The sequence below is a fragment of the Scyliorhinus torazame genome, chromosome 4 (assembly GCF_047496885.1).
Source record: "Scyliorhinus torazame isolate Kashiwa2021f chromosome 4, sScyTor2.1, whole genome shotgun sequence".
Lineage (NCBI taxonomy): Eukaryota > Metazoa > Chordata > Chondrichthyes > Carcharhiniformes > Scyliorhinidae > Scyliorhinus > Scyliorhinus torazame.
Window position 1 is genome coordinate 203,923,415 of NC_092710.1, and position 25,332 is coordinate 203,948,746.

At 47.9% G+C, this 25,332-nt stretch overlaps 1 protein-coding gene across 1 annotated transcript in view; it reads left to right on the forward strand.

Moving 5' to 3' along the window:
• LOC140410702 (adhesion G-protein coupled receptor F1-like) overlaps window positions 1-25,332 on the forward strand; it is a 540,253-nt gene that overhangs the window by 75,920 nt on the left and 439,001 nt on the right. Inside the window, exon 3 of the mRNA XM_072499141.1 lies at window positions 16,837-16,903. Within this exon, the coding sequence (XP_072355242.1) occupies window positions 16,837-16,903 (67 nt within the window). The remainder of the gene's footprint in view (window positions 1-16,836; window positions 16,904-25,332) is intronic.

Below are 25,332 nucleotides of genomic sequence, written 5' to 3' on the forward strand. Positions count from 1 at the left end.
GATGGAGGACAAAGGAGCACTTGGCCTTGTTCAACTTTAGGCCATTTACATGGACACGTTGAAAGACTTGTTTGAGACGAGATATGTGTTCCTCGGGAGTCGTGGACCATATGATTACATCATCTACATAGACATGCAAACCCTCAATGCCCTCTATCATCTGCTCCATGATCCTGTGGAAGATTTCAGAGGCTGAAACAATGCCGAACGGCATCCGGTTATAACAGTACCTTCCGAAAGGTGTATTGAATGTGCAGAGCTTCCTGCTGGACTCGTCCAGTTGTATCTGCCAGAAACCACGCGATGCATCTAGCTTTGTGAAGAATTTGCCGTGTGCCATCTCACTGGTCAGTTCCTCCCGCTTCGGGGTCGGATAGTATTCCCGCATTATGTTCCGGTTAAGATCTTTGGGATCTATGCATATCCGCAACTCTCCTGAGGGCTTCTTCACACAGACCATCGAGCTGACCCAGTCAGTCGGTTCCGTCACTTTGGGGATGATGCCCTGGTCTTGGAGCTCCTGCAGCTGTGCCTTCAAATGTTCCTTCAGAGGAGCCGGCACCCGGCATGGTGCATGGATTACAGGCGTGGCATCAGGCCTGAGTAAGATCTTGTAGCAGTATGGCAGCGTACCCATTACACTAAACACATCTGGGTATTGCGCCAGGATGTCATCAATGTCAGCCTGAAGATCCACATTGGAAGAGGACACGGCATGGACTCGCTGTACGAGGTTGAGTAGCTTGCATGCATGGGCACGAAGCAGGGATGCCTTGTCAGGTTTGACAGTTTCGAATTGCAGTGTGGCATTGATGGGCTTGTTGGAGACAAACGGATGACAAGATCCTAATGCAGTTATGGCATTCCATTATAATCAAGGAGCTGGCAGGCTGGCGGAAGAATTTTGGGTTGCTTTTTAATGCGGTCAAAATCAGCTTGAAAGATGAGATTGGCTGAAGCACCAGGGTCCAGCTTGAACTGGATGCTGCATCGATTTACGTGTATGACAACACGCCATTCGTTCGCAGAATCCACATTGAGGATAGATAGGCGTCTTGCTGAATTTGAGGAGACATATTCACATGTAGTGATGATGCCCACACGATATTGGGACTCCAGGCAGTCGTACTCTGGATCCGTAGTGCTACCAGGATCAGAATCCAATAGACCTTGCTGTATACATCGAACGCGTTTGCGTTGGAAATAGGATCGCTGGCCCTTGACAGGTGGTGCAGACCTGCACAAGGCTGCAAAATGTCCAGGCTTCCCACAATTTAAACATTGCCTGCCTTTTGCAGGGCATTACTGCTTTAAGTGGGCGGTGCCGCAGTTCGGGCACGTCATGACGTTGATGTCGTTACGCTCCGTGCGTCGTCGCACATGCGCAGTGCGGTCAGCCGACGTTCACACTTGCCCAGTTTGGTCTTCGGCCGCTTCGTTCTCCCGTTCGTGGTGCGCATGCATGGGACCCCGGGAAAAGCGCGCAAAATGGCCGCCTTCATCATTACTGAGGTGCCGCATCTGGGTGATGGCCTGTACACTCTCTGCCTCGTGGGAGGCAAGTTGTTCCTGTTCTGCCAATTTGAAATGGGAGTACCGATTTCTCACTTGTTCATGCACTTTACACGTCTCGATAGCGACTGCCCGGGTATTGTTTTTAATTTTGAGGAGCTGCTCCTGCAAAGAGTTGGAGTGGACCCCAAAAACGATCTGATCCCTGATGATTGTATCAGCGGTGTCACCATAGTTGCAGGACTGCGCTAATATACGGAGATGAGTTATAAAGGATTGGAAAGGTTCACCCTTACCCTGAAGGTGTTGCTGGAAGACATAGCGCTCAAAGCTCTCGTTCATTTCGACTTCACAGTGACTGTCAAATTTAGCTAAAACGGTCTTGAATTTGGTCTTGTCATCGCCGTCGGCAAAAGTGAGCGAGTTGAAAATTTGGATGGCTTGGTCCCCTGCAGTTGATAGGAGCAGCCCAATTTTTCTGGTATCGGACGCATCCTCGAGGACAGAGGCCTCAATGTAGAGAAGGAACCTCTGCTTGAAGACCCGCCAGTTGGCACCAAGATTGCGGGAAATCCGTAGCTGTGGAGGGGCCTAGATCTTCTCCATGCCGCTGGAAGGCACCCGCTGGTCGTCACTGAATCACTCGAGGTAAACCACTTAGATAAAGTAGATTACTGGTACCATGTCGTGTTATTCACCCTGGGGTAACCTGGACTGCAACTGGGTGCAGTTGTACTGTAAAGTAGACACCAAACTTAGACGTTAGTTCAATATGTTTTGTTGAACTTCTGGAGCAATGCACACAGCTTGCTGTGGGTTGACACTCTACTAATCTAAGTGTGCTAGCTATAACTAACTAGACCAGACTAGCTCTGAGCCACGTGTAGAAGGTGCTAACTGATATATACACCCTGACTGTCACTACAGTTGTCACCAGTGGAAAGAGGCAGAGTGCTGATGACTCGTGTGTTTTATAGTGGGAAACCCCCTTCTAGTGTTCTGCCTGGTGATTGGTTGTATTCTGTCCTGTGTGTTGATTGGCTGTACTGGGTGTCTGTCACTGCCTGTGTGTATCTCATTTTGTGCATGAGTGTATTATCATGACAACTACCACCTGAAGTTCCACCTGCTATCAAAAAACTTACTGCGATAGATGTACGCAATTGTGTTGCTAATAAATTATTAACTAATTATTTATATTATTGTGAATGGTGGCAGATTCTACATTCCAAATCTTGATACTTAGGATGGAGGGAAACATAGATCAACTCATTTGCCTAAGTTGCTGATATGGACCTCAAGTAAGAGTTATTTTGCTTGAGATTGGAAAAGCTAATTTCACAACCAAAAAAGGAACGGGTTTATCACGTCAATCTTTTTTTGTTTGAACCCGCGGTGCAACCATTGTTCAACTCCTTCAATCACCAAGTTCTCAGTGTGAAAATAAATAAAATAAAATAAAATTGGAGCTCTCCCCCCACGCCCCCAAAAGCGGGTGTGATGATGACTCTGTGATTAAACTTGGAACAATCAGCATCAACAGGGAATTAATACTCAATAAACTCTTGGGATTGAGGGCAGACAAGTCCCCAGAGCCTAATGGTCTACATCCTACCGTGTTCAAGGAAGTGGTAGGAGAGATAGTGGATCCATTGGTTGTGATATTCCAAAATTCCATGGACAAGGGAAAGGTTCCAGTGGATTTGAAAAATGCTAACATAATGCCCTTAGTCAAAAATGGAGGGAGGCAGAATGTGGGAAATTACAGACCAGTTAATTTAACATCTGTTGTTGGAAAATGTTTAGAATCAATTATCAAGGACGTCATATCAGGACATTTGGAAAGCCAAAGCGCTATCCATCAGAGTCAGCATGGTTTTATGAAGGGCAAATCATATTTGACTAGTTTCGCTTGAATTCTTGGAAGATGTAACAAGCAAATTGGATAATGGGGTTCTTGTCGATGGACTTCCGGAAGGAGTTTGAAAAGGTGCTGCACAGAAGGTTAATTCACAAGGTGAGATCCCATTGAATTAGGGGTAACGTATTAGCTTGGATAGAAGACTGGCTGACAGACAAGAGGCAAGATGTAACTAGTAGGGTGCCACAGGATTCGGTCGTTGGGCCCCAGCTATTTACAATCTATGTTAACGATTTGGATACAGGAATAGAAGGATCTATAGCCATATTTGCAGATGACACAAAAATAGGTGGGACAGTAAGTTGCAATGAGGAAATAAGAACCTTACAAATGAATATAGAAACGTTAGGAGCGTGGGCCAAAATGTGGCAGATGGAGTTTAACATCGATGAGTGTAAGGTCATGCATCGGAAAAATGAAAGGGCAACTTATTATCTAAATGGGGAGAGACTTCAGGGTGCTCCAATGCAGAGGGATCTGGGTGTCCTTGTGCATGAGTCACAGAAAACTAGCATGCAGGTGCAGCAGGTAAGAAGGCAAGCAAATGGATTGTTGGTATTTATAGCGAAAGGAATTGAACATAAAGGTAAGGAAGTGTTGTTGCAACTATATAAGGCATTGGGGAGACCGCACCTGGAGTATTGTGCACAGTTTTGGTCCCCTTATTTGAGGAAAGACGTAGTGGCATTGGAGACAATTCAGAGGAGATTCACTCGATTGATTCCAGAGAGGAGGGGTTTGTCGTATGAGGAGAGATTGAACAGTTTAAGCCTATACTCTTGAGAGGTTAGAAGAATGAGGGAGATCTAATTGATGTACACAAGATGATAAAAGGTTTGAATAAAGTAGACATGAAGCTGATGCATCCTCTTGTGGGGCACTCTAAAACACGAGGTCATAACCTTTGAATAAGAGGTAGCAAATTTAAAACCGATTTGAGGAAATACTACTTCTTCCAAAAGGGTTGTGAATCTGTGGAATTCGCTGCCCCAGAGTGCGGTGGATGCAGGGACAGTGAGTAAATTTAAGGAGGAGTGTGACAGATTTTTAATTGGTAATGGGTTGAAGGATTATGGAGAATGGGCAGGACGGTGAAGTTGAGGTTAGGATAGGATCAATCATGATCACATTGAGGGTGTTAAGCTCGGGAGGTTAAATTGCCTACTCCCGCTCTAGATCATGTGTTCTAGGGAGGAGATAATCTGGCTGATTTTGCAATCCAGCTCTTGGTCTGTAACATTGCAGGTAGCAAATGAGGAACATATCAGCCATGATAGAATGGCGGAGCAGACTCGATGGGCCGAATGGCTTAATTCTACTCCTACATCTTATGAACTTATGAACTTGTAAACTACGCCTTTAATTGAAAGGAAAGCAACATGCAAGCTTCACGCACGGCGAATTTGCTCAAGTATGAAAAACCAACAGCCACAATCAAAATCATTCTTGTCGAGGGTTTCCCTTCCACACTGATGACAATAACAACAGTGGGTCATTTTAAAAGCAATAAATTTAGATTACCAATTCTTTTTTTCCAATTAAGGGCAATTTAGAGTGGCCAATCCAACTACCCTGCACATCTTTTTGCGTTGTGGGGGTGAGACCCACACAGACACGGGGAGAATGTGCAAACTCTACACGAACAGTGACCCGGAGCCGCGATCGAACCTCGGTCCTCGGCGCCGTGAGGCAGCAGTGCAACGACTGTGCCACCATGCCGCACGATTGTGGGTCATTTTAAATTTTATATTTTCATCAGGTTTCATCAGAGACACCAATAATAGAAGACCAGAAATAGAAACCGGAATAGACCATAGGGCTTGTCAAGTCAGCTCTGCCATTTATTGTGATCTTGGCAGATTTTGGGCTCCAACTCCACTTTCTTGCCAGCTCCCTACATCCCTTGATTTCCTGAGAGACCTAAAATTTATCTATCCTAGCATCCACAACCAACAAAGAATTACAACGCTTAAATTGAAGAAACTTCTCATTTCAGTCCTAAATGATTGACCCCTTATCTTGAGATTGTGTTCCCCTAGCATTCTAGATTGCCTGACCAACGGAGACAATCTCTCAGTGTCTACCCAATGGACCTTAAGATTTATATGTATTTCAATGAGATCTGCTCTCATTCTTCTAACTCCATAGAGTATAGTCCCAATTTACTGAGCCTCTCACCATGAGTCAATCCTCCAATCTCAGAGACCAATCTAGTGGCCCTTCATTGTACTGCCTTCAACGAAATATGTCCATCTTTAAATATGATGATGAAAACTACACACAGTAATCCAGATTTTGTCTCTCCAAAGTCCTGTACAGTTGTAGCTAGACTTCTTTATTTTTCTACTTGAGCCCCCTTAAAAAAAAGTGAACATGCCATGCATTCTTAATTACTTGTTGTATTTGCAAGCCAACATTCTTCTTTTCTTGCCTGAGTACACCCAAGTCTCTCTAGACATCAACATTTACACCTTTTAAAAACGATTCTCCTTTTCTATTCTTACAACCAAAGTGAATAAATTCACACTCCACCCACATTATAATCCATATACCATCTTGTTGTCCACTCACTTATCATGTTTATATGGCTTCACAGACCATGGACGGGATTCTCTGACAACCTGCCGGCAGCCGTATTGTCCGGCGCCGGTTTTCGGGCGGGGGCAGGGTTTACGACACGCCAGTTGGGGGCCGTTGGCAGCGCCCCTCCCCCCCTCCCCCCGGCAATTCTCCGGGCCTCGATGGGCCGAGTGGCCATCAGTTCCTGGCCAGTCCCGCCGGAGTGAAACAGACATGGTCCCACACGGCAGGACCTGGCTGGTAGGCGTGGGGGGACATGGGGGGCAGATACATCATGGTGAGTGGGAAGCTTGAGGAGGTGCTGGTGGTGCTTGTGAATATATATGCACCAAACTGGGACGATGTGGAATTTATGAGGCGGGTGTTAGGGAAGATACCGGACCGAGAGTCGCATAAGCTGATCATGGCGGGGGGAGGCTTTAATACGGTCATTGATCCAAGATTGGACCTGTCGAGATCAAGGACAGGTAGAGTGCCAGCCATAGCGAAGGAATTAAAGGGGTTCATCGAGCAGATGGGGGGAGTAGACCCATGGAGGTTCGGACAGCCAAGAGTGAAGGAGTTTTCTTTTTTCTCCCATGTGCACAAAACATACTCCCGTATTGATTTTTTAAATTCTTAGCAGGGCTTTACCAACAGGGGTAGTTGATACCGAGTATTCGGTGATTGCTGCGTTGGACCATGTACCACATTGGGTGGACTTACGGGTGAGTAAGGAGAGAGGGCAGCGCCCACAATGGAGGTTGGATGTGGGACTGTTAGCGGATGAGAGGGTGTGCGGGCGGGTGAGGGAGTCCATCCAGAACTATCTGGAAATAAATGACACGGGGGAAGTCTCAGCAACAACGGTCTGGGGAGCGCTGAAGGCAGTGCTTAGGGGGGAGCTAATCTTGATATGCACACATAGGGAGAAGGTAGAGCGAGCAAAGATGGATAGGTTGGTTGGGGAAATGCTCCAGGTGGACAGAAGATATTCGGAGGCCCCGGAGGCGGGGTTACTGAAGGAGCGGCAGAGGCAACATATGGAGTTTGGTCTGTTATCTACAGGGAAGCCATGATGTGGAGATGCCGGCGTTGGACTGGGGTGAGCACAGTACGAAGTCTTATAACACCAGGTTAAAGTCCAACAGGTTTGTTTCGATGTCACTAGCTTTCGGAACGCTGCTCCTTCCTCAGGTGAATGAAGAGGTCTGTTCCAGAAACACATATATAGACAAATTCAAAGATGCCAAACAATGCTTGGAATGCGAGCATTAGCAGGTGATTAAATCTTTACAGATCCAGAGGTGGGGTAACCCCAGGTTAAAGAGGTGTGAATTGTACCAAGCCAGGACAGTTGGTAGGATTTCGCAGGCCAGATGGTGGGAGATGAATGTAATGCGACATGAATCCCAGGTCCCGGTTGAGGTCATACTCATGTGTGCGGAACTTGGCTATAAGTTTCTGCTCGGCGATTCTGCGTTGTCGCGGGTCCTGAAGGCCGCCTTGGAGCACGCTTACCCGGAGATCAGAGGCTGAATGCCCTTGACTGCTGAAGTGTTCCCCGACTGGAAGGGAACATTCCGGCCTGGTGATTGTTGCGCGATGTCCGTTCATTCGTTGTCGTAGCGTCTGCATGGTCTCGCCAATGTACCACGCTTCGGGACATCCTTTCCTGCAGCGTATGAGGTAGACAACGTTGGCCGAGTCGCACGAGTATGTACCGCGTACCTGGTGGGTGGTGTTCTCACGTGTAATAGTGGTATCCATGTCAATGATCTGGCACGTCTTGCAGAGATTGCCATGACAGGGTTGTGTGGTGTCGTGGTCACTGTTTTGAAGACTGGGTAGTTTGCTGCACACAATGGTTCGTTTGAGGTTGCGCGGTTGTTTGAAGGCAAGTAGTGGGGATGACCTTGGCAAGATGTTCATCGTCATCAATGACGTGTTGAAGGCTGTGAAGAAGATGTCGTAGTTTCTCCGCTCCGGGGAAGTACTGGACGACGAAGGGTATTCTGTCAGTTGTGTCCCATGTTTGTCTTCTGAGGAGGTCAGTGCGGTTTTTCACTGTGGCGCGTTGGAACTGTCGATCGATGAGTCGAGTGCCATATCCCGTTCGTACGAGGGCATCTTTCAACGTCTGTAGATGTCTGTTACGCTCCTCCTCGTCTGAGCAGATCCCGTGTATACGGAGCGCTTGTCCATAGGGGATGGCTTCTTTAATGTGTTTAGGGTGGAAGCTGGAGAAGTGGAGCATCATGAGGTTATCCGTGGGTTTGCGGTAAAGCGAAGTGCTGAGGTGACCATCCTTGATGGTGACGAGTGTGTCCAAGAATGCAACTGATTTTGGAGAGTAGTCCATGGTGAGTCTGATGGTTGGATGGAACTTATTAATGTCATCGTGTAGTCGTTTCAGTGATTCTTCGCCGTGGGTCCAAAGGAAAAAAATGTCATCGATGTATCTGGTGTATAACGTCGGTTGAAGGTCCTGTGCGGTGAGTAGGTCCTGTTCAAACTTGTGCATGAAGATGTTGGCGTATTGGGGTGCGAATTTGGTCCCCATGGCTGTTCCGTGCGTCTGGATGAAGAACTTGCTGTCTCTAAATAAAATAGAGTTGTACTATTACAAGTGTTGGTAGCCTGTCTATGTTACTGCTAAGGTAAACGCAGTCTCCAAAGATCCAGAGTACCCAATACATCAAGAGTTTGGTGACTGAGGGAGTTGGGTGAGGAGGGAGCAAGGTGCTCCTTTCATTTCATTTCGTACATTTCCTCAAAGAGCGTGAAGGGAGCCAGGAGTTTACAGAGAGTGCAGCTGACTGGGAGCAGAGTCGGAGGGCGGAGTTCCAGTTGGTTCACAGGGCAGCTACATTGGATTGGATTGGATTGGATTGGATTTGTTTATTGTCACGTGTACCGAGGTACAGTGAAAAGTATTTTTCTGCGAGCAGCTCAACAGATCATTAAGTACATGAGAAGAAAAGGGAATAAAAGAAAATACATAATAGGGCAACACAACATATACAATGTAACTACAAAAGCACTGGCATCGGATGAAGCACACAGGGTGTAGTGTTAATGAAATCAGTCCATAAGAGGGTCATTTAGGAGTCTGGTGACAGTGGGGAAGAGGCTGTTTTTGAGTCTGTTCGTGCGTGTTCTCAGACTTCTGTATCTCCTGCCCGATGGAAGAAGCTGGGAGAGTGAGTAAGCCGGGTGGGAGGGATCTTTGATTATACTGCCCGCTTTCCCCAGGCAGCGGGAGGTGTAGATGGAGTCAATGGATGGGAGGCAGGTTTGTGTGATGGACTTGGCGGTGTTCACGACTCTCTGAAGTTTCTTGTGGTCCTGGGCCGAGCAGTTGCCATACCAGGCTGTGATGCAGCCTGATAGGATGCTTTCTATGGTGCATCTGTAAAAGTTGGTAAGAGTCAATGTGGACATGCCGAATTTCCTTAGTTTCCTGAGGAAGTATAGGCGCTGTTGTGCTTTCTTGGTGGTAGTGTCAATGTGGGTGGACCAGGACAGATTTTTGGAGATGTGCACCCCTAGGAATTTGAAACTGCTAACCATCTCCATCTCGGCCCCGTTGATGCTGACAGGGGTGTGTACAGTACTTTGCTTCCTGAAGTCAATTACCAGCTCTTTAGTTTTGCTGGCATTGAGGGAGATATTGTTGTCGCTACACCACTCCACTAGGTTCTCTATCTCCCTCCTGTATTCGGACTCATCGTTATTCGAGATCCGGCCCACCATGGTCGTATCGTCAGCAAACTTGTAGATGGAGTTGGAACCAAGTTTTGCCATGCAGTCGTGTGTGTACAGGGAGTAGAGTAGGGGGCTAAGTACGCAGCCTTGCGGGGTGCCGGTGTTGAGGACTATTGTGGAGGAGGTGTTGTTGTTCATTCTTACTGATTGTGGTCTGTTGGTCAGAAAATCGAGGATCCAGTTGCAGAGTGGGGAGCCAAGTCCTAGGTTTTGGAGCTTTGATATGAGCTTGGCTGGGATTATGGTGTTGAACGTGGAGCTGTAGTCAATAAATAGGAGTCTAATGTAGGAGTCCTTGTTTTCGAGATGCCCTAGGGATGAGTGTAGGGCCAGGGAAATGGTGTCTGATGTGGACCGGTTGCAGCGGTATGCGAATTGCAGTGGATCAAGGCATTCTGGGAGTATGGAGGTGATGCGCTTCATGATCAACCTCTCGAAGCACTTCATTACGACTGAAGTCAGGGCCACTGGTCGGTAGTCATTGAGGCACGTTGCCTGGTTCTTCTTTGGTGCCGGTATGATGGTGGTCTTCTGGGACCTCGGGGTGGAGTAGGGACAGGTTGAAGATGTCCGAGAATACCTCTGCCAGCTGGTCCGCGCAGGCTCTGAGTGCACGACCAGGGATCCCGTCTGGGCCCGTCGCCTTCCGAGGGTTCACTTTCAGGAAGGCCAATCTGACTTCGGAAGCTGTGATGGTGGGTATGGGTGAATTATGGGCTGCTGGGGCACTCGCCAGCGGATTGTTGGTTACCTGCTCGAACCGAGCATAGAATGCATTGAGTTCATCGGGGATGGGTGCGCTGCTGCCAGAGATACTGTTCGGCTTCGCTTTGTAGCCCGTTATGTTGTTTAGTCCTTGCCACAACCGCCGAGAGTCTGTCTGTGACTCTAGCTTGGTTTGATATTCTCTCTTGGCATTCCGGATGGCTTTGCGGAGGTCGTACCTGGATTTCTTGTATAGGTCAGGGTCGTCTGCCTTGAACGCCTCAGATCTGTCCTTCAGTAGGGAGTCAATCTCGCGATTGAGCCATGGTTTCTGGTTGGGGAACGCACGTACTGCTTTCTTTGGCACGCAGTCGTCCACACATTTGCTGATGAAGTCTGTGACGGTGGTGGCATACTCATTTAAGTTGGTCACTGAGTTCTTAAATATGGGCCAGTCCACTGTCTCTAAGCAGTCACGTAAGAGCTCTTCTGTCTCCTCAGACCAGCACTGCACAACCTTCTTAGCTGGATCCTCCCGCTTGAGTTTCTGCTTGTATGCCGGGAGAAGGAGCACCGTCGTATGGTCTGATTTCCCAAAGTGCGGTCGGGGGATGGAACGGTAGGCGCCCTTGATTTTTGAGCAGCAGTGGTGAAGAGTGTTGTCGCCCCTGGTGGGACAGGAGATGTGCTGGTGGAATTTTGGCAGTACACTCTTGAGGTTGGCCTTGTTGAAGTCTCCGGCCACAATGAACAAGGCCTCCGGGTGTTCTGTTTCCTCGTTGTTTATTACTGTGTATAGTTTGTCCAGCGCCTTCCTCACTACTGCCTGGGGTGGGATGTAGACCGCTGTGATAATGGCTGAAGTGAACTCACGTGGAAGATAATATTGGCGGCACTTCACGGTCAGGTATTCCAGGTCTGGGGAGCAGTAGGTCGCCAGAGTCGCCACATCCAAGCACCAGGAGGAGTTGATGAGGAGGCAAACCCCTCCACGCTTCGCTTTGCCTGATGATGCCGTGCGGTCCGCCCGGTGAATTGAGAAGCCTTCAGGTTGTATGGCACAGTCCGGTGAGGCAGGGGTGAGCCATGTCTCTGTGAAACAGAGTACACAGCAGTCTCTTACTTCCCTCTGAGAGGTAAGTCTGGCGTTAAGTTCATCCAGCTTGTTTCGATCGCTTGGACGTTTGCCAGGAGTATGCTGGGGAGAGGGGTCTTGAAACCGCATTGCTTCAGTCTAACCTGCAGACCGCCGCGTTTCCCTCGCTTCTTCGGTCGGCGGCTGCTGTTGGATGATCCTGGGATCCGATGGCCGACGTCAGCTCTTGTGGAAGGTAGGTGGTTGCGTCTGGCGGGGTCCAGGGCGCTGGCGGGGACCAGGGCATTGTCTACATATCTGGTGTCGCGTCTGGCAGGGTCCCGGGTGCTGGTTGAAATAGAGGGGTTGCTAGGGGGGCATGTTTGCGTTCTGTGGGCACGGGAATACCTTGCAGCGCGTTTGGGTCCTCGTGCGCGGTCTCCGCCGTTTCGGGGGTCCTGGGTCGTGGGCAGGGGCTTCCTGAGGCAGGTTGGGCTGGGTCCTGTGGTCTGTTCCCTCCCTGGGCGCTCCTGGGGTCAGATCTTGAAATAGGCCCGGTCGAGCCACCACATGGATTTTTCTTTCTTCCATCATCAGGTAGGTCGGGTCGCTGGGCGGGTCTCTCGGGGTCGCGTTGGGCCGGGTCTTGCCGTCGGGGGTCGGGTCGGGAGCTCCGGGGACTGGGCAAGGCGATCGGGGGGCTGGCGTCGGTAGTTAGGCCGGGTTTGGAGCTCCGAGGTCCGGGTCGGCTCCAAATCGAGGTCGGGGCTTCACTTCCAGTTTGAGCCCAATCTTCGTCCAGGTCGCGGAGGTCAGGTCGTGTCGGGTCAAAAGGTCTCCAATGGCCTCGGAGGATGTTCAAGCCTACAAGAGAAGATAAAAGAGAGAGGTTAGTAATAATGTTAGGTTTAGAATTAATTTTTAAAAGATTAGAACGAGTATAAGTTAAGTAAAAAGTTGATCTGTTTGTGAGAGCTCGCTGAGAGTCGCCTCGCTCCGGCGCATTCTGTAAGGTAAGAGTTGTTTGTTTTTGTTTTTTTTTAAATTAAAAATTTTTGTGTTTGTTTTGTTTTTGGGGGGCAATAAGCTATCTTTATATCATTTAGCAGAATCACCAATTTTAGAGGGTTCATTTGGGAGAGTAGTAGCAGTATATATATATTTTTTTAAGGGCTGAACGGGTGTTTAATCTTTTCTTTTTTTTCCCTTTAAATCTCTTCGGGAGTTCAGATCAGAGGGGATGGAGGTTAGGGCAGTTGCATGCTCCTCCTGTACAATGTGGGTGGTGAGGGATACCACCGGTGTCCCCACTGACTACACCTGCGGGAAGTGCACCCAACTCCAGCTCCTCAGAGACCGCGTTAGGGAACTGGAGCTGGAGCTGGATGAACTTCGGATCATGCGGGAGGCAGAGGGGGTGATAGTTACAGGGAGATAGCCACACCCAAGATGCAGGACACAAGTAGGTTACAGTCAGGGGAAGGAATACGAAGGGGCAGACAGTGCAGGGATCCCTCGTGGCCGTTCCCCTTCAAAACAAGTATACCATTTTGGATGCTGTCGGGGGGGGATGACCTACCGGGGGAAGGCCTTAATGGTCAGGTCCATGGCACAGAGCCTGGCTCTGTGGCTCAGAAGGGAAGGGGGGAGAATAGAAAAGCAATAGTGATAGGAGACTTAATTAGGGGAACGGATAGGAGATTCTGTTGTTGCGCACGAGTCTCCCGGAAGGTATGTTGCCTGCCGGGTGCCAAGGATGTCTCGGATCAAGTCTACAGGATTCTTAAGGTGGAGGGGAAGCAACCAGAAGTCGTGGTGCACATAGGCACCAACGACATAGCTAAGAAAAGGGATGAGGATCTAAAAAGTGATTTTAGGGAGTTAGGTTGGAAGCTAAAGAGCAGGACAAGCAGAGTAATGATCTCAGAATTGCTACCGGTGCAAGTGAGGCAAGGAACAGAGAGCGAGTGCAGCTGAACACATGGCTACAGGGCTGGTGCAGGGGGAAAGGCTTCAGATATGTGGATCATTGGGATATCTTCTGGGGAAGGTGGGACCTGTACATGAAGGACGGATTGCACCTAAACTGAAGCGGCACCAATATCCTGGGTGGGAGATTTGCTAGAGCTCTTCGGGTGGGTTTAAACTAGTTTGGCAGGGGGATGGGAACCAGAGCTATGGATCAGGGGATAGGGCAGCTGTTGAACAGGTAGAAATAGTATGCAGCGAGTCTGTGAGGAAGGATAGACCGTTGTTTGGGCAAAGTTGCACTCAGTGTGTCTGTTTCAATGCAAGAACTGTCAGGAATAAGAGAGATGAACTTAGAGCATGGATCATTACTTGGCCATTGTGGTGACCATTACGGAGACATGGATTTTACAGGGGCAGGAATGGTTGTTAGATGTTCTCAGAAGAATAGGGAGGGAGGTAAAAGAGGAGGGGGCGTGGCACTGTTACTTAGGCAGTGCATCAAAGCTACTGAAAAGGAGGTAGTTGAGGAGGGTTTGTCTACGGAGTCAGTATGGGTGGAAGTCAAAAACAAGAAAGGAACAGTCACTTTATTGGGAGTTTTCTACAGATGGCCCAATAGTAGCAGAGAGATCCAGGAACAGATTGGGTGGCAGATCATGGAAAGGTGCAGAAGTAACAGAGTTGTTTTTATGGGTGAGAGTGGTGGGTGCGTGGAATGCCCTGCCAGCAGTGGTGGTGGAGTCTGAGTCATTAGGGACATTTAAGCGTCCCTTGGACATGCACATGGGCAGCAGTAAATTGAAGGGGTGTAGGCTAGGTTGACCCTAGATTAGGATAAATGGTCGGCACAGCATCGTGGGCCGAAGGGCCTGTACTGTGCTGTACTGTTCTATGTTCTATGTTCTCGGGGAATTTGGCCGGTTTCCGGGGTATAAATTGAATATGGGGAAAAGTGAGATGTTCGCGATACAGACGAAGGGGCAGGAGAGGAGACTGGGAGAGCTGACGTTTAGAGCAGTGGGAGGGAGCTTCCGCTATCTGGGAATCCATGTGGCACGGGAATGGGAGACACTACATAAGTTAAATGTGACCCGTCTGGTAGAGGCAACGTAGGAGGACTTTAGAAGATGGGACATGCTCCTGCTGTCACTGGCGGGGAGGGTACAGACAGTGAAAATGACGGTCCTCCACAGATTTCTGTTTGTTTTTCAGTGCCTCACAATCTTTATCTCAAGGGCCTTTTTTAAACGTTTAAATAAGATGATTTTGGGCTTTGTGTAGATGGGTAAAACCCTGCGAGTGAAGAAAGTGTTTGCTGGATCGTCGTCGAGGGGAGGGTGGGCTGGCACTGCCGTACTTAAGCAACTATTACTGGGCGGCAAATATAGACGTGATTAGGAAGTGGGTAGTGGGTAGTGTCAGTATGGGAGTGAGTGGAGGCAACATCATACATGTCTGGGGGCATTGATAAAGGCACCTCTGCCATTCTTGCCGGCCCGGTACTCTACAAGCCTGGTTGTAGTGGCGGCCCTGGGGGCAGTGGAGGAAACATATGAGAGTGGAGGGAGCATCGGTCTGGGTCCCGATTTACAATCATCGGTTTGTACTGGGAAGCTGGATGGGGGGTTTCGGAGATGGCAGAGAGCAGGGACTGAGAGGATGGAGGATCTATTCACAGATGGAAGCTTCCCTTGTTTGAAGGATTTAGAGGAGAAGTTTGAACTGCCAGCAGGAAATGGATTCAGGTATCTGCAGGTGCAGGATTTTTTGCGAAGGCAGGTTTCGACCTTTCCGCACCTACTACCACGGGGGATACAGGACAGGGTAGTTTCCAGAACAGTGATGGGAGAGGGGAGGTATCGGCCATCTAAGATGAGCTAATGGAGTCGCAGGAAACTCAGATAGAGGAGCTAAAGGGCAAGTGGGAAGATGAGCTAAGGGGAGAGATAGAGGCGGGGCTGTGCGCAGATGCTTTGAGCAGAGTTTTGTTTTATAAATTTAGAGTTTTCCAATTAAGGGGACAATTTAGCGTGGTCAATCCACCTAGCTTGCACATCTTTGGGTTGTGGGGGCGAAACCTATGCAAATACGGGGAGAATGTACAAACTCCAGATGGACAATGACCCAGAGCCAGGATCGAACCTGGGACCTCGGCGCCGTGAGGCAGCTGGGCTAACCCACCTCGTCACCATGCTACCCTTGCTTTGAGCAGAGTTAACACATCCTCATCATGTACCAGGCTTAGCCGGATACAATTTAAGGTAGTTCTCCAGGCACACATGACGGTGGTCCAGATGAGCAAGTTTTTGGGATAGAGGACAGGTGTGCGAGGTGTATGGGGGGGCCAGCAAATCATGTCCATATGTTTTAGGCATGCCCGAAGCTTAGGGGATTCTGGCAAGGTTTTGCAGATGTCATGCCCACGGTACTAAAAACACGGATGGTCCCGAGTCCAGAGGTGGTGATTTTTGGAGTGTCAGAAGATCCGGGAGTCCAGGGGGCGAGAGAGGCTGATGTCTTGGCCTTTGCCTCCCTGGTAGCCCGGAGATGGATATTGCTAGCGCGGAGGGACTCGAAGCCCCCAAAATCAGAGACCTGGGTTAGCAACATGGCTGGGTTTCTCAGTCTTGAGAAAATCAAGTTCGCCCTAAGAGGTGATGCACGATCAATTACACAAAGACTAGAGTTGAATGCAATCGAGGCTTTATTACACTAAGACGTGTGGCATCCTACAGCAGCTGGCGAAATGGCTGCTGTACGAGGAGCACACATATTTATACTCCGCCTACTGGGCGGAGCCAGCAGGCAGGGAACTACCCCCGTGCCTGTAGTACAGGGCCTTACCGTAACACACCTACACCGACATCCTCTGTTTTCAATATATACATCGGTGGTGACTACCACAAGAGGGTCAACGCTAGGCTTCGTCCGGAGGTGGCAGCCATTTATCGACTTCTTCGGGGAAAATTAACTGTTAACTGTTAAGGGTAGGATGGACCTGTTAGGGATGGAAATTATGTATGTACTACGTTTTTGTTTGGATTTTCTTTCTTTTCTGTTCTTGTTATTATTATAAAATTACAAATATCTTAATAAAATGTGTGTTTTTTTTTAAAGTAAAATTTGTGTTCAGTTTATTAATCACAACTGTCATTATTTAATCGGACAAACTTTCTGAAATTGGATGTATGAACTCAACGGAGGCAACATTCTAACATAAAACATATCTTCACTGTTGCTTCTAAAGAACTGGTTAATGTTGTGAATATTGCAATATTTTTTACTGACCTGTGCAATCCAATAACCTCAATGTATTATCATTTAGACAGAAGATATTTCCTTAACAGATGACAGTAATATTCAAATCCATCTCAAACGACAGAAAAGAAATGGTAAGAGATTAGCACATGTTGTTATTTTGATTTGATTTATTGTCACATGTACCAAGGTACAGTGAAAAGTATTGTTCTACGTACAGTCCAGACAGATAATTCCTGACATGAAAAACATAGGACATACATAAATACACAATGTAAATACATAAGACACAGACATCGGGTGAAGCATACTGAGTGTAGTACTACTCGGTAGTGAAGATGTGTAATGAGGCTCATTCAGGAGTCTGATCACAGCGGATGAAGCTGTTTTTGAACCTTTTTGTGCGTGTTCTCAGACTTTTGTATCTCCTGCTTGATGGAAGAGATTGGAAGAGAGAATAACCCAGGTGGAAGGGGTCTTTGATTATGTTGCCCGCTTTCCCAAGGCAGCAGGAGGTATCGACTGTGTCAATGGATGGGAGGTGTGTTCACGTGAAGGACTGGGTGGTGTTCATGACTCTCTGTAGTTTCTTACTGTCTTGGGTGGAGCAGTTGCCATATCAGGTTGTGATGCAGCCAGATAGGATGCTTTCTAAGGTGCATCTGTAAACATTGGTAAGACCCAATGTAAACATGCTGAATTTTCTTAGTGTTCGGAGGAAGTATAAGCGCCGTTGTGCTTTCTTGGTCGTAGTGTTGACGTGTGTGGACCAGGACAGATTGTTAGTGATGTGCACATCTAGGAATTTGAAGCTGTTAACCATCTCCACGTTGGCACCATTGATGCAGACAGAGGTGTGTACGATATTTTAGGATTTCCAGTGGTGGTCCTTAAAATGAAGGTGACATCCAAAAATGATTTCCAAACTTAATTTCTGCAGATTTGTTTTAAATTGTCAGATTGATTTTTGAAATAATATTATTATTCCAGTTTTATTAGCCGAGAGAATAGCAACACATCATTCGGGGTAATTAAAGTCTGAATTTCAATGTATTAGGAAGAATATAATAGCCATTGTTGTCAACCTTTCATTGAAATCCTTTAAACTCAACCAGTTGTCCACTATCTTTGTTTGTTCATAAAGATCAGGGGCGTCATTCTCCGACCCCCCGCCGGGTCGGAGAATGGCCGTTGGCCGCCGTGAATCCCGCCCCCGCCGAAGTCTCCGCTCCCGGAGATTGGGCGGGGGCGGGAATCCGTCCGCGCCGGTTGGCGGGACCCCCCGCTGGATTCTCCGGCCCGGATGGGCCGAAGTCCCGCCCAGGAATTGCCTGTCCCGCCGACGTAAATCAAACCTGGTATTTACCGGCGGGACCAGGCGGTGTGGGCGGGCTCCGGGGTCCTGGGAGGGGGCGCGGGGCGATCTGACCTCGGGGGGTGCCCCCACGGTGGCCTGGCCCGCGATCGGGGCCCACCGATCCGCGGGCGGGCCTGTGCCGTGGGGGCACTCTTTCCCTTCCGCCTCCGCCACGGTCTCCACCATGGCGGAGGCGGAAGTGACTATCCCCACTGCGCATGCGCGGGAAACTGACAGCGGCCGCTGACGCTCCCGCGCATGCGCTGGGAAACTGACAGCGGCCGCTGACGCTCCCGCGCATGCGCCGCATTTCCGCGCCAGCTGGCGGGGCAACAAACGCCATTTCCGCCAGCTGGCGGGGCGGAAATCCCTCCGGCGTCGGCCTAGCCCCTCAATGTTGGGGCTAGGCCGCCAAAGATGCGGAGACTTCCGCACCTTTTTGCCGGCGCGATGCCCGTCTGATTTGCGCCGGCTTTGGCGCCAGTCGGCGGGCATCCCGCCATTGGGGGAGAATTTCGCCCCAGGAACTCCACTCTGTCAGGTTATCATCCAAGTCTAAACATGAAAGTCACCTCATCGAGTCTTCCCAACATTGTTGAAAATAGATCTTGGATTTATAACATAGCATAGTGACATTTATTCTGATGAAGCATTGATCAGTTATAAGTCATTTGTTGAATCTTAACCTGCTGCAGATTATTGAACCTTTGGATGATCCCAAGATTGCAGGAAACCTGATTTATGCAAAAAAAAAGGTCAATTTCCTAAGGAAATTCCATGCTGTAGGAGAACTCTTATTCACACCATTTTAAGAGTTGCAGGAGACTTCCCCCTGCCCCCTCAACAATTTGAGATGTGGTCAATGGCTAGGCACAGCCAGACGTGGAGGTTTTGCAGAACTGTACAGCTGCTGTCATGCAGGCATCTGTGGAACTTCTTTTTAAAAAAAATAAATTTAGAGTGCCCAATTCTTTTTTTCCAATTAAGGGGCAATTTAACAAGGCCAATCCACCTACCCAGAATATCCTTTTGGGTTGTCGGGGTGAGACACACACAGACACGGGGAGAATGTGCAAACTCCACACAGGCAGTGACCCGGGGTCGGAATCGAACCCGGGTCCGCAGCACCGTGAGGGATCACTGGCTGCTGAGGCAACTGAGGCAAGGGCTGGTTTAGCACAGTGGGCTAAATAGCTGGCTTTTAAAGCAGGCCAAGGCAGGCCAGCAGCGCGGGTTCAATTCCCGTACCAGCCTCCCCGAACAGGCGCCGGAATGTGGCGACTAGGGGCTTTTCCCAGTAACTTCATTAGAAGCCTACTTGTGACAATAAGCGATTTTCATTTTTCATTTCATTTTTCAGTGCTAAGCACCATAATACATAGGAGCAGAATTAGATCACCCAGCCCATTGTGTCTGCTCCGCCATTCAAACATGGCTGATATTTTTCTCATCCCCATTCTCCTGCCTTCTCCCATAACCCCTGATCCCCTTATTAATTAAGAACCTATCATTCGCTGCCTTAAAGACACTCAGTGATTTGGCCTCCACAGCCTTCTGCGACAAAGAGTTCCACAGATTCACCACCCTCTGGCTGAACAAATTCCTCCTCATTTCTGTTTTGAAGGATCGATCTTCAGTCTTAGGTTGTACCCTCTGGTTCTAATTTTTCTTATCAGTGAAAACATCCTTTCCACATCCACTCTATCCAGCCACGCAGTATTCTGCAAGTTTCAATAAAATCCCCCCTCATCCTTCTAAACTCCAACAAGTACAGACCCAGAGTCCTCAACCGCTCCTCATATGAAAAACCTTTCATTCCAGGGATCATTCTTGTGAACTTCCTTGGACCCTTTTCAAGGCCAGCACATACTTCCTTAGATATGGGGCCCAAAAATGTTCACAATACTCCAAATGGGGTCTGACCAGAGCTTTGTACAGCCTCAGAGGTACACCCCTGCTCTTGTATTCTTGCCCTTTCGACATGAATGCCAACATTGCATTTGCCTTCCTAACTGCTGACTAAACCTGCACATTAACCTTAAGAAAATCTTGAACAAGGACTCCTAAGTCCCTTTTATGCTTCTGATTTCCTAAGCATTTATCAATTTAGAAAATAGTCTTTACCTCCATTCCTCCTTCCAAAGTGCATAACCTCATACTTTTCCACATTGTACTCCATCTGCCACTTCTTTGCCCACTCTCCTAGCCTGTCTAAGTTCTTTTGCAGACCACCTGCTTCCTCAATACTATCTGTCCCTATACATATCTTTATATCATCTGCAAACTTAGCAATAGTATCCTCAGTTCCTTCTTCCAGATCGTTAATGTATATTGTGAAAAGTTGTAGTCCCAGCAACGACCCCTCAGGCACACCGCTAATCACTGGCTGTCATCCAGAAAATACCTCTTTATTCACACTCTCTGCCTTCTGCAAGTTAGCCAATCCTCTATCAATGCCAGCATCTTACCTTTAATACCATGGGTTCTTAACTTATTTAACAGCCTCCTACATGGCACCTTGTCAAAGGCCTTCTGGAAATCTAAATAGATCACATCCACTGGTTCTCCTTTGTCTTACTTCCTTGTTACCTGCTCAAAGAATTTGAAGAGATTTGTCAGACATGACCTCCCTTTGTCAAAGCCTTGCTGACTCAGACCTATTTTATCATGCACTTACAAGTACTCCGCAATCTTATCTTTAATAATGGACTCTAAAATCTCACCAATGACCGAAGTCAGGCTAACCGGCCTATAATTTCCCATCTTCTGCCTCACACCCTTCTTAAACAGCGGTGTTACATTTGCCATTTTCCAGCCCTCTGGGACCCTCCCTGCCTCCAGTGATTCCTGAAAATCACCACCAATGCCTCTACAATCTCCTCAACTATCTCCTTTAGAGCCATGGAATGTAGTCCATCCGGTCCAGGTAATTTATCCGCCTTCAGACCTTTCAGTTTCCCCAAAACCTGCTCCTTAGTGATGGCCACTACATTTACCTGTGCCCCCTGATTCTCCTGGAGTTCTGGTATCCCAATGGTGTCTTCCACCATGAAGACTGATGCAAAGTAACTAGCCACTTCCTCTGCCATTTCTTTGTTTCCTATTATTACTTCTCCAGCCTCAGTTTCCAGTGGTCCAATATCTATTTTTGCCTCTCTCTTACTTTTTATATATTGAAAAATACTCTTCCTATCTTCTTTTATATTACTAGCTAGCTTACACTCAGATTTAATCTTCTCCTCCCTTATTTCTTTTTTAACTGTCCTCTGCTCGCTTTTAAAGTTTTCCCAATCCTCAGGCTTCCTACAAATCCTCACCACTTTGTATGCTTTTTCTTTTGCTTTTATGCTGTCCTGGACTTCCCTCATCAGCCATGGATGCCTCATCCTCCCCTTTGCATGTTTCCTCCTCCTTGGAATGAACCTTTTTTTGTGCCTCCCGAATAATCCCCCAAAACCCCTGCCAATGCCCTTCCACGGTCTTCCCTGCTAGGCTCCCCTTCCAATCAACACTGGCCAGCTCCTCCCTTGTGTCTTTGTAGTTGTTTAATTGTAATACAATTATATCTGATTCCAGTTTCTTCCTCTCAAACTGCAGGATAAATTCTATCATATTGTTGTCACTGCCCTCTAAGGGTTCCTTCATCTTAAGTTCCCTAATCAAGTTTGCATAAGCAATCTTGTATATAATAATGTACACAACCTCTGACCAACAGGTGGCAGTGTAAACCTACCAGTTGACTCTGTGCCTCAGGGAGTTGGGAGTTACCATGTTAGTGGATAGTCATACTTGCAGTAGCTCCAGGATAACTTATGAGTATTAGTAGTTTGTACGCATCACTAAATCTTGAATTGCCTGTTCCCTATTCGGCTCTGTCACAAGCTGCTTCAAGAAACCATCTCTTAAGACATTCCACAAATTCCTTTTCTTGGGATCCACTGTCAACCTTATTTTCCCAGTCCACCTGCATATTGAAGTCCCCCATGATTATTGTCATATTGCCTTTCTAAAATGCCTTTTCTATCTCATGATTTATTTTCTGCCCCACATCCTGACTACTGCTAGGGGGCCTGTACATAACTCCCATCAGGGTCTTTTTACCTTTGCAATTCCTCAACTCTACCCACACAGATTTTATGCCTTTATTATATCGCATCTTGCTATCGATGTAACTTCATTCCTTTATTTTTAATGTTTATCTGTTTAAGAAGGGTGGCAGGGATAATCCCGGGAACTACAGGCCGGTGAGCCTTACTTCAGTGGTAGGGAAATTACTGGAGAGAATTCTTCGAGACAGGATCTACTCCCATTTGGAAGCAAATGGACGTATTAGTGAGAGGCAGCACGGTTTTGTGAAGGGGAGGTCGTGTCTCACTAACTTGATAGAGTTTTTCGAGGAGGTCACTAAGATGATTGATGCAGGTAGGGCAGTAGATGTTGTCTATATGGACTTCAGTAAGGCCTTTGACAAGGTCCCTCATGGTAGACTAGTACAAAAGGTGAAGTCACACGGGATCAGGGGTGAACTGGCAAGGTGGATACAGAACTGGCTAGGCCATAGAAGGCAGAGGGTAGCAATGGAGGGATGCTTTTCTAATTGGAGGGCTGTGACCAGTGGTGTTCCACAGGGATCAGTGCTGGGACCTTTGCTCTTTGTAGTATATATAAATGATTTGGAGGAAAATGTAACTGGTCTGATTAGTAAGTTTGCAGACGACACAAAGGTTGGTGGAATTGCGGATAGCGATGAGGACTGTCTGAGGATACAGCAGGATTTAGATTGTCTGGAGACTTGGGCGGAGAGATGGCAGATGGAGTTTAACCTGGACAAATGTGAGGTAATGCATTTTGGAAGGGCTAATGCAGGTAGGGAATATACAGTGAATGGTAGAATCCTCAAGAGTATTGAAAGTCAAAGAGATCTAGGAGTACAGGTCCACAGATCACTGAAAGGGGCTACACAGGTGGAGAAGGTAGTCAAGAAGGCATACGGCATGCTTGCCTTCATTGGCCGGGGCATTGAGTATAAGAATTGGCAAGTCATGTTGCAGCTGTATAGAACCTTAGTTAGGCCACACTTGGAGTATAGTGTTCAATTCTGGTCGCCACACTACCAGAAGGATGTGGAGGCTTTAGAGAGGGTGCAGAAGAGATTTACCAGAATGTTGCCTGGTATGGAGGGCATAAGCTATGAGGAGCGATTGAATAAACTCGGTTTGTTCTCACTGGAACGAAGGAGGTTGAGGGGCGACCTGATAGAGGTATACAAAATTATGAGGGGCATAGACAGAGTGGATAGTCAGAGGCTTTTCCCCAGGGTAGAGGGGTCAATTACTAGGGGGCATAGGTTTAAGGTGAGAGGGGCAAAGTTTAGAGTAGATGTACGAGGCAAGTTTTTTACGCAGAGGGTAGTGGGTGCCTGGAACTCACTACCGGAGGAGGTAGTGGAGGCAGGGACGATAGGGACATTTAAGGGGCATCTTGACAAATATATGAATAGGATGGGAATAGAAGGATACGGACCCAGGAAGTGTAGAAGATTGTAGTTTAGTCGGGCAGTATGGTCGGCACGGGCTTGGAGGGCCGAAGGGCCTGTTCCTGTGCTGTACATTTCTTTGTTCTTTGTTCTTGTTCTTTTCAAAGTACCCAATTCATTTTTTCCAATTAAGGGGCAATTTAGCGTAGCCAATCTGCCTAGCATGCATATCTTTGGGTTGTGGGGGCGAAACCCACGCAAACACGTGGAGAATGTGCAAACTCCACATGGACAGTGACCCAGAGCCGGGATTGAACCTGTGACCTCGGCGCCGAGAGGCAGCAGTGCTATCCACTGCACCAGCGTGCTGCCACGATGTAACTTCGTTCCTCACTAATTTTGCAACGCCGCCCCCTTTGCCCATCTGCCTGTGCTTTCGATAGGACACCTATTCTTGGAGATTTAGATCCCAGCCATGATCCTCTCACAGCCATGTATCTGTGATGCTCACAACATTGCATTGGCCAACTTCAATGTGTGCAAGAAGCTTATTTATCTTGTTCCGTATACTGCGTGCATTAAGGTACAACACCCTCAGTCCTCAGACCACCTCCCTTCTCATAATTGAAATGTTTTCTGCTTCGCGTGAAGTTAGATTCCTGCCACCTTCTGTACTTTCTGTTCTATACATGGTCTGGAAACTTTACTAACCTCTCCTGAGCCCTTCAGTCCTTTAACTAATTTAAAGTCCTCATCACCTGCACTTCTACCTTCTCCCTTTAACTTGGATTTTCTGATTCTGCATACTATTGAACACTCCTCCCCGCACTATTTAGTTTAAAACCCTATCTATGGCCCTAGTTGTGCGATTCGCCAGGACTCCTGGTCCCAGTATGATTCCGATGAAGACCATTCCATCAGAACAGGTCCCATTTTCCCCAGTACTGATGCCAATGTCCCATCAATTGAAACCTATTCCTCTCACACCAACCTTTGAGCTATGCACCTACCTCCTTAATCTTATTGTCCCTATGCCAATTAGCCCGTTGCTTAGGCAGTAACGCAGAGATTATTAACTTTTTGGTTCTGCTTTTTAATTTAACTCCCAGCTGTTCATACTCCCTTAGCAGAATCTCTGTCCGTTTTCTACCTATGTCATTGGTACCTACGTGGACCAAGACAAGTGGAACTTTACCCTCCCACTCCAAGTTCTTCTGCAGCCCAGATGCGATATCCTGAACCTGAGCACCAGGCAGACAACACAACCTTCGGGATTCTCAATCCTGGTCACAGAGAACAGTGTCAATGCTCTGAACTATACTATTCCCAATTATGCCTGCATTTCCTTTCTTTTGCCCCCAGTTGAACGGCTCCCCGTACCACTGTGCCATGATCAGTTTGCTCGTCCTCCCTACAGTCCCCATTCCCGTCCACACTGGGAGCAAAAATATCAAACCTGTTGGACAAGGTCAAGAGCTGAGGATCCTGCAACCCTACCTCTGGATCCCTCTACGTGCCTCACTCGCAGCCACACCCTCCTGTCCACTGCCCGAATTCAAGGTATTTAGCTTAGGGGCATGACTGCCTCCTGAAATGTAGTGTCCAGGTACCTCACCCCCTCTCAGATGTGTTGCAGCTTCTGTAGCTCAGAATCCAGTTCATCAACTCTGAGTCGGGGCACACATGAAGCAAAAAGTTGGAATAAATGGGTCTTTTTCTGATTGGCAGGC